Below are 9,810 nucleotides of genomic sequence, written 5' to 3' on the forward strand. Positions count from 1 at the left end.
TAATTCCAAGTGTGCATGCACCCATTGGTTGCTCTAGTGTACATCAAAACTAAAAACTTTTGCTTGCTTCCATTTCCAGCCCCCCCCCCCTATATAGCCCCTCACCTTGCCTCTCTCCCTCTCGTCCCAAAAACAAATCTCCTCTCTCAATCTCACTCTCCCGCTCTCCATCTCTCTTAAACGCCAAAGAAAAAGAAGGAAAAACTCTCTCAAAAAAAGAAAATAAAAGGCACAAAAGTTACAGAATACCATGGATCAAAATCTGCCAGCGATAGCCAAAAGAGCATGGAGCATAGTACGTGTTATCTTCTTCATGCTAAGAAAGGGCTTATCAAAGAGAAAACTCTTGGTTGATCTCAACATGATGCTTAAACGTGGCAACAAGATTGCAAGCAAAGCCATAGGTAACCTCATGTTCCACCACCACCACCACAATGACCACCGCAACGTCTCATTCAAATCCCCACCATGCGAGTATGAGTTCAGCTGTAGCAACACTCCCACATACTCGCTCCCCTTCCATATCAACAACAAGCGCCGCCACCACCACCACCACCACCACAATAACTTCTTTGCATGTGCATTCAACGCACCACCAACTCATGATGATCATGATATGGTGACCATGAATGCTGTGAAGCTGGCTTTGGAGTTACTGAACAACAATGAGTTGCCTGTACCTGTGGAGGCATCCCCAATGTTGCCAGGGTTTGGAAGGAGCCCAATGGTTAGGCAATTGAGGATAACAGACTCACCGTTTCCATTGAGAGATGTTGACGATGATAATGGTCTTGTGAACAAGAAAGCTGACGAGTTTATCGAGAAGTTCTACAAGGAATTAAGGAAGCAAAAAAGGATGAGTGGCTAATTAGGATACAGGAGCTATGTCTTGTTGGGTATTATTAATATTGTAGTTGGTGATAGTTGATAGAACAATAAAATGTTTGCCTCATAGCTGTTCATTTAAGGTTGTTTTGTTTCTTGTTAATGTAATTGATGAAGAAGGTTTGTACAAGGAATGAGAAACAGGTGTGTATATTTCAGGGGAATTAAATGCCACCTTGTTATAAGTATCTACTTTGTAATTGTGATATTGTTTCAAAAGGTTGGAAATAAACCTAGTTTTGATATGAAAAGGAGATACAAAAACAAGGAGAGGGTGTTTTTCTTCATGAATCACAATTTTCATAATTCAATATATAGTAATTAAGTTTTGCTTTTATGGATGTAGCAAGAAATAAATCTGAATTTCCGGATTTCTTCTCTCTTTCCTCATATATAATGAAATCTATGTTTCTTATTTCTGGGTTTGATTTCTAATCCAATTTTCTCGCCATGCATGTATTAATTATTAATGCTTAGCTCCATCAATATTCTTACAGGGTCTAAGCAGCTTTCACTGCCTGCACTAATCACTTGTCGTGATATGATTCCACTAAGTTAAAAAGCAATCTTATTAGCTGGCCCCTCCAAAGTGTCAACCTTTACTTATTTATTTTCAACTTTTCCTTTTTCTCTTTAGTTCCACTTTGAAGTTCTATATGAAACTTCCCCTTGTGTCAGTTTTTCAATTGGTTACTTTGGGGATTGAATTCAGAGTCAGATCCAAGAATTATATATGTAACAACATTATTGAGCAAGCATGCACTGTGAATTGTAAAGGTTATTAATTGTTGATTAATTAATTTTTACATTAATTTGATAGAGGACCTTGCATCAAAATTAACATGGGTATTTTTGAATTATGGACTAGCTATTTGTGTTTTGAACCTATCAATTTAACCTATACCTATAATTGCAATAATATATATGTTCTCTATAGGTTGACATAAATTATTTGACTATTTGTGATGGGCTTATCAAACTTTAAAAGACCCAACCAGGATAGACCACGTCTCAAGCTTGACAAAACTTTAAAAGGTGAAGAAATTGACATGTATATACTTTTTTCCTTAGGGTCTGATTAACTTAGAATTATTTGCACCACTGTATATAATTGGCATTTTATGGACCTCATCAAGCATAGATATTTAATTTGTAATAATAAAATGTAGGACAAATTAACCATTATTGTAGAGATTGCTTAAATCAACAAAAATTGATTTGGTTGTCATGTACTGAAATATTTTATACACAACTTAATTATTAGTTTAAGAGAATCATGAATAAAATGGTTAAAGATAGGATGTTGACCTAACATGTATAATTATGATAGAATAACAAGCACATACGATATTGATCTAGTTCTATTTTAAGATCTAATATCCTTACACTCAATTATATGTTAAGCCTAAATGTTTATTAGTTTGATAAGATACTAGACTTAATCCTCTAAGGCTCGACTACACATTGAGCTCAAGTAGATGGGTCTAATAAGATGTCAGATCCAAATTCTATTTTATCCATTTTAAACCCAAGTACACGTGAGTCTGACAAAACACTATATCTTAGAAAAAAACGCTATATTTCAATTGATATTAATGTTATGATGAAGTTATTTCTATCAACATTAAATATTGTATACGAAATAAAATATAATTTTTTTTATAGCTTTATTATTTAGTCATCAACATTAATGATCTATAAGGTAATTCTCATCGATATTAGAATATATATATTGGATTCTGGGAGATTATCATGTACTCCAGCTAAATATAAATAAATTAGAACATATGCACGTAATTACAGAGTAATCATTCCATTGCAAATGCACCAGACCTAATTAATTAGAAGTTATAAAGAAACTGCCTCCGGAAACTAGCCAGAGAATAGAAAACTGATCTAACAAAGAAAATCTTACAACAGCAGAAATATAAGGCCGTTATTATTATTACTCAGTTATGCAAGAAAACTGAGGAAATTAACAAACACAAACAACGTGGACAGTAACAGTTTCCAATAAATAATAATAATAATAAGGTAGTGAAAATGAGCTGTGTTTAATTGCTTGTGGGCAAAGATCTTTGTGTTTTCCAACCAAGACGGGCAAGATCTAATGATCTTTGTCTCTTTAACTTTCTGTCATGCATGCTATGGAAATATTGTGGGCAGCACACTAAAAAGACTTCCCCCCATAAAGCCAAGTGTTTAGGTGAAATGTTAGGTGATCCAAGTGTGAAATTAAGGGTGAGATGCTGGACACTTGTCCCCTTTTCAACTTCGTCCCGTTACCTTCTTAATTTCTGACATGCTTCACGTCTTGATAATTTATGAGTGTTGTTTTTGCCATGAAAGCTACCTTTCTATTGCATTATTAATTATCAAGGTCGGCAACAGGATGGTTGCAGCGATTACAGTATGTCAATTCCTGTAAAACTGGTTATTAGCTAGCTAACGGAAAGACTTGTACATGTATATATGTGTTGACCTTCTTGCTGCTCATGATTTTTCGTAGAAGAAGAAGAAGAAGAAGAAGGAGGAGGTTTGTATATATTTAGTAGCTCAGATTCTCTAGAAGAATCTCTTACATTACTGGAATTACTATGACATTACGGGAGGGCTTCAACACCTTCTTACAATTAAAACGGTCTTGATTTTAATATTAATTTATCATGAGCTAAGAAACTTGATTGAAGCATGTGGGGAATGGCAAGGTGGCCAAATGAAGGAGGCTCTGTGAAAAGGTCAATTTCTTTCAAGCTAAGCTTTCTTCGATGCCCCCCGTTAAGAAAAGGAGGATTTTTTAAAATAAGTTGGCGCATAATTGTCATTTGGGAAGTTGGGACCATACTATATAAAACAAACACACTTGTATATTATTGCTGGGCAGCACATAATTTATACTAGTATCTAATATAATAAATCAATGACCATGTTTGTAAATAAACAAAAAAATCATTAATAATAATTAAAAGCAAAACTAGAAAATTGAGAGATAGATATAGATCAATATATTTGACGTGACATAAAATTTTTACCCGGTTGTGTTTGCTAAATTATTTTTTATTGAAGCAAACAATTATAGAAATAGACTCATACATGAAACTAATTGAATTGAATAAAAATAATAGGATTATGTAATGCCGAACATGTTAGACGTATTATCTATTTATTTTTTTTAAAAATCATTTACATAAATAAAAAAAATTATAGATGAATCAGAATAATATTTTTAAAATTTAAATACACAAAATAATATATTTTTTAAATCTCTATTCAAAAAGGTCCGCAAAACCAGTGATATAAGTCATGAGATAGAGAAAAATTAATAAAAGATAATCACAAAACTATTTTTTAAAAATAATATAGAACAATGAAATCAAAAAGAAAAATGAGCAAAAAAATTGGATATTGACCCACATTAACTTTTCAATCTCGTGATCTGAGTTATTAGATCGGAAGCACCATAAATAGAAAAATCATAAATCCTAACCCCCAATAAATTAAACGCTGAAGGATGAAACTGATTAAAAAAAATCAATTATATAAAAGGATCTAAAACAAAAAAAAATTGTAATTAAAAGAATGAGGGTGAAAATCAAAATAAAAAAATAAATTAAAGGGAAACCGGATTTTCTTGATTGAAGGATAAATTAAAATTAAAAAATAACTTTAAAAGAAGGAAAAACAAATCAAAAGAATAAGGGTCAAATAGAAAAAAATAACACAACATAAGTTTTGATTGAAGGATGAAATTAAAAATCAATAAAATTTTGATAAAAGAAACAAGAAAACAAATTAGAAATAAAAAGAATAAGGATGAAATTAAAAAATAATATATATATAACTGCTATAATTGAAATCAAAATTTATCAATTAAACTTTTATAAGAAGACAATGAGATCAACATAATTCAGTAATTTTATAAGAAGACAATGAGATCAACACAATTAAACTTTTATTAAGGATGCACGTGTCAATAATTCAGTACATACATATGCATGCGTCTTATTAATTTTCTACCGAGTACTTGTACAATATGGAAGCAATTGCATGACAAAGATAAAGATTAAACATTCAATGTCAATATTAATTTATAATTGAAATGCAGCTAAGGCTTCCTTTGAAAACGAGTGCCAACCCGTATTTTAAAAAAAATTAACTTTTTTTAATTAATTTTTTTATATTTTCGAATCGTTTGATGTGTTGATCTTAAAAATAATTTTTAAAAATAAAAAAACATAATTTTAATGTATTTATAAGCGGAAAATACTTTGAACCATAATCACGTTCTCAAACATGTCCTTAATAAAGACATGCATGTGATGTATAAATAAGATTTTCAATTCATGAAATTAGTCGAGATACACGCAAGCTGGTTTGGACACTCATATTAATAAAAAAAATTTCTAAATTAGATGTGCGTTCAAGAAATGGCATTATATGTTTTTGCATTTAAATTAAAATTAAAATAGATGCATAAACGAAAATAATTATCATGGTTTTAACCTTTCTTTCTTTAACAAAAAAAAAAAATTGTATTGTAATTGCACTAAGAAAAAAAAAATTAGGAGACTTTTGTGTTGCAATTAGACTTGTATTAAAATGATCCTCCTCTTGTGGGATTTTGCATCTAAGTCGCAAGTCTTGAAAACGACCACTAGTAAAGTAGGGGGTGAAAGGCTGCCATGCTAGTGCTCCATAATTGAATTCTTTACCTGTGCACTACTCTCTCTCTCTCTCTCTCTCATTCAAGATGGCAAGAACATGCTTCCTGTGATCTTTCGGTTTTTGTAATCTTTTGAATATTCTAGATCTAATTTAGTTGTTGAAATTGAATTAAGCCATGCATTCCAAGAGGGTATAATATTCTTATTATACAAAAAAAAAAAAAAAAAAAGAAGGTATAGATTAAGGTGAAAAACTCTTTATCACATTTGGACCAGCTTTAGTTGCACTCCCTAAGAAACATGTTATGTTTGGTTGCTAAGGAAACGCATTCTTTGTGTGTGATGATGAATTATTGGGATATATATATAATTAGAAAAAAGTTTTATCTCTTTACTCTTTATAGGTTTCAAATATATGTTAATACTTGTTTGTTTTTATATTTTAAAAATATTTTAAAAAAATTTAAATATTTTTTTATTTTAAAGTAATAATTTTTTAAAAGATATTTTAAAAGATATTTAAAAGTATATATAGTGGTGATTGCTTTTTTTTATTATTATTTTTAATTAAAGTTTTTTTTTTATTTTTGTTCACTTTGGACTAGAATAGAATTAGCTGTTGTCTGCTTGCATAAAGCCGTGATTAACAACACATGGAAGTCTAAAATCTCGTGCTCGTCCAAAGCATTGTATATTGGAAGAAGCTTTCTTTTGGGCACAAAGCAACAATGTTGAGCGGTGGTAATTCTCCCTTAAACCCTACACGAAATAAAGTCATATGGAGGCCATCAATGTACAACACGTCATACTCATATGGACTCCAAAAATATCCTATCCAATTAATGGTTTAATGATATTGTTAATTAGAAATTAATTTGTGTAATACTAATTTTTGTGATTTGGGCAATATTGGAGACCTGTCATTTGGATCTGTTAGGCCTGGTCTTATTTGTTTTTGTGTTTTAAAAAAATTTAATTTTTTTTATTTTTATTTATTTAAATTAATATTTTTTTGGTGTTTTTAGATCATTTTAATATGCTGATATCAAAAATAATTTTTAAAAAATAAAAAAAATATTATTTTGATGCATTTCTACGTAAAAAACACTTTGAAAAGTAACCACAACCAAACTCCCAAACATGTTAGATCTTTTCTCGATGATCAAGTCAGTTTTTCATTAATTTTAATGAAGTGGGGGATAGATGTCTAACTTCTATTGATTTCAAAAATTTTTAAAAAAAATCAAGAAGAAGAAAAATTGAAAAACAAAGAAAATTTTTTATTAAAAGTTTTACAAATCTTGTTTATTTACATAAAAAAAGTTCTTTTGATCAAAGTTCTTTTTCTTTACAAGGATATTAGTATAAATAAAAATAAAAGAACCGAACTAGTATAAAATCAAGATTAGAAAAATGAATGCAAGCTTTTGACTATTCTTTTTATATTTTTTTTAATTTTCTTATTCACACTAGTAAATTCATAAAGTTTTTTTTTAATATACAAGACCAAAGTAAGGGAATGTTTTTAAAATGAAGTAAAAAATATTTTAATATTGATTAACTCATAAATGGATCCAAGCATACTCCTATCATCAAATAAAATATATTAAATTTTTTTGATCACATCCTTGTAAAGAAAATTAACCAAACGTTTCCTTCTTAGAAAATTAAATAACATTATTTTTAGAATTTAATATTCTTTTGGATATATATATATATATATATATATATATATATATATATATTGTCTTTTAAATACATAAGAATCCGTAATTCCATCAAAAATAACTTTTATATGTTAGGATTCTTACATCAAGCTACCATATTCTTTTACTATGGATAATAGATTTAATAATATATATGAATATATACTTGATTAAGTTTATTATTCAACCATTAAAAAACTATATTCCTAAACACCTAAAATTTTATAACATCATCAATCATACAGATTAATTAAAATTTAACTAAAACTATGCGTTTATCTAATCCATCTCACCACTAACTCGACCCTTAAATGTGTCACTAGTGATTTGGATTAATAGTTTGTGGGCAACCTACATCCAATATTTCATCCACCATTCGGAGGAGACTTTTTTTTTTTTTTTTGACACGACTTCTTTTCCTTTTGCCTTGCAATAATCATTCCACGTACAAATAATTTGTTGCATATTAAAGAAAAAAGTTAGTGTATTTTGAGCCACATGGAATGATTTATTTATATATTAATTTTTCCATGATCCATATCATTTCTTTCTTTCTTTCTTTCTTTCTTTTGCTGCAGGTGTCTTGCTAAGAAAATGTGCTTTAATTTTCTGCTTTCTGCTCTTTTGTTTTCTCCTTTCTGTTTCTCTTGCTTCTCATCTCGAAAAGCATCGTATAACACAGCTGCATTACCATATAGTATATATTTCTTATGCACAAAAGACTAATGCATGCTCCACCACTCTATAAATAAGTTCAGAAAGGGGCTCCATTTTATAACAAGTAGCAAAATAATTAGATTGGTGCTTTCAAATAAACAGTGGTTAGGTTTCAAATAGCTAGGGACGAGGAGGGTGTCCTAATGCCAGATAGGATTTGTGGATTAGAGCAAGCTTGTTCCTATCCATGTGGAGAGGATGAGGGATATCTTTAGACATTGATTTACCTCCATTTAAGAATGTTTTGCAAATGGGAAACAATGACTTTGGATTGATTTATCCTTTGCAAGTTATCCAATATATACACAAATTTATGCAATTAATTAAACACCGTTATTCAAGGTGATTAAGAAGGATTTGTCCCCTCACTTAACCTTTCAAGTTCAAATCAATTCTGGGTTAATTAATTGAATTATTCTAAATTAATATATCAAACTAGCGTGAGGGTTAATCTTTATTTTTCATGAATTGATGTGAAATTCGGAGATCTTAGTGGTCAAGGAAGAAATATATATCCACACTTCAACTTTTATACTGACTTCAATATTCCACATCTTGCTTCAAAATCAGCTATATGATGCTGCATCGTGATGAACGAGCAAAGAAATAACGAAGTGAGAAGAAAAATTCGACGGCAAAGATACTATCACTGTACGTTAAAGGACTCGAAGGCGTACCGAACAATCCAGCTCAAAATCACTCTATTTTTTATTTTATTTTTATTAATCTATCGCATCTTTAAAATATAGAAAAAGAACTAAAATCCAAGTGTACTTGATCCCGCGTATCTGTGTTTAACGTGGTACATGTGGAAAGTGTAGCTTTACCATATATGCTACTAAATTAAGGTTTAGTATTACCCCACAAATAAATTAATGATTAGCCATGCTTGAAAATAAGGGCTCTTTCCGCACTGCGAAATAAAATCGTGAGGTTCAACTTGGAGGGACTATATCTCCAAATTTTTTGAGGGTGTAGACTAAACTCTCTTGTCCTAAATAAAATCATAAAAATAATTTATTTAATATAAAAAAAATATCTTACATATAAATTTATAATCTCAAATATTAAATAAAAATAATTTGGAAGTCCCAAAATTAATTATAAAATGATCCTCAAAAGTTTAAAATAATTAGAATTAAACTAAGGCATGTTTTTCAAAACACAAAATTAAAAAAAATAAAAATAAAAGCTTTGAAAAATAAGTTAGGACGTGTTTTTCAAACATGCTATAAGCTAAAAAAAACACAAATTAAAATTTATTTTAAAAACATATTTACCAAAAATATTTTAAAAATCTATAAATATATTATAAATTTTAGTATTGTGAAGTATAGCCTTAAGCTTTTAAAAGTTCAGCCCAACAATATGGACCGGGTTCATGAACCAAAACCCAAAAACACAACCCGTATTATTTGCAAATATGGTATTGACAAAAAAAAAAAAAAAAAAAAAGAGTAATCTTTTACGCAAGACATTCTTATACATAAGTCCAAACCCAAGTAATTCATCTTTATATTGTAGCCTAGCCTGTTGCCAAGATAATTAATCATACTCAAACATAAGTTATCAGCCCATCAAGCAAAACTTAGTTCGTGTCTACAAACGTAAACCACAACAATGACGAGGAGATTTGCACACAGATCTCAACCAAAACTTATTGCCCCTTCAACTTTTCAAACCCAGTATTCATGCCAAACCCAGAAGCATGCAGTTTCAAGCAAAACAAAGATTAAGACATATTCATGTTTTTTTTTTCTTTTCAGTTTCATAACTAACAGATATTAGAAGAAGAAAAAAACCAATGAAAAGGGTAAGTAAGCATATAAATCAAAAAG

General features: G+C 29.7%; 1 protein-coding gene across 1 annotated transcript; it reads left to right on the forward strand.

The window, feature by feature from the left end:
* The first annotated feature begins 250 nt into the window (after positions 1 to 250).
* On the forward strand, positions 251 to 868 carry LOC18094781 (uncharacterized). Its single transcript, XM_006369147.2, has one exon. The coding sequence runs from the start codon at positions 251 to 253 to the stop codon at positions 866 to 868; it is 618 nt and encodes a 205-aa protein (XP_006369209.1).
* The last annotated feature ends 8,942 nt before the right edge of the window (positions 869 to 9,810 follow it).

Source organism: Populus trichocarpa, chromosome 1 (assembly GCF_000002775.5).
Source record: "Populus trichocarpa isolate Nisqually-1 chromosome 1, P.trichocarpa_v4.1, whole genome shotgun sequence".
In the NCBI taxonomy this organism is placed as follows: Eukaryota; Viridiplantae; Streptophyta; class Magnoliopsida; order Malpighiales; family Salicaceae; genus Populus; species Populus trichocarpa.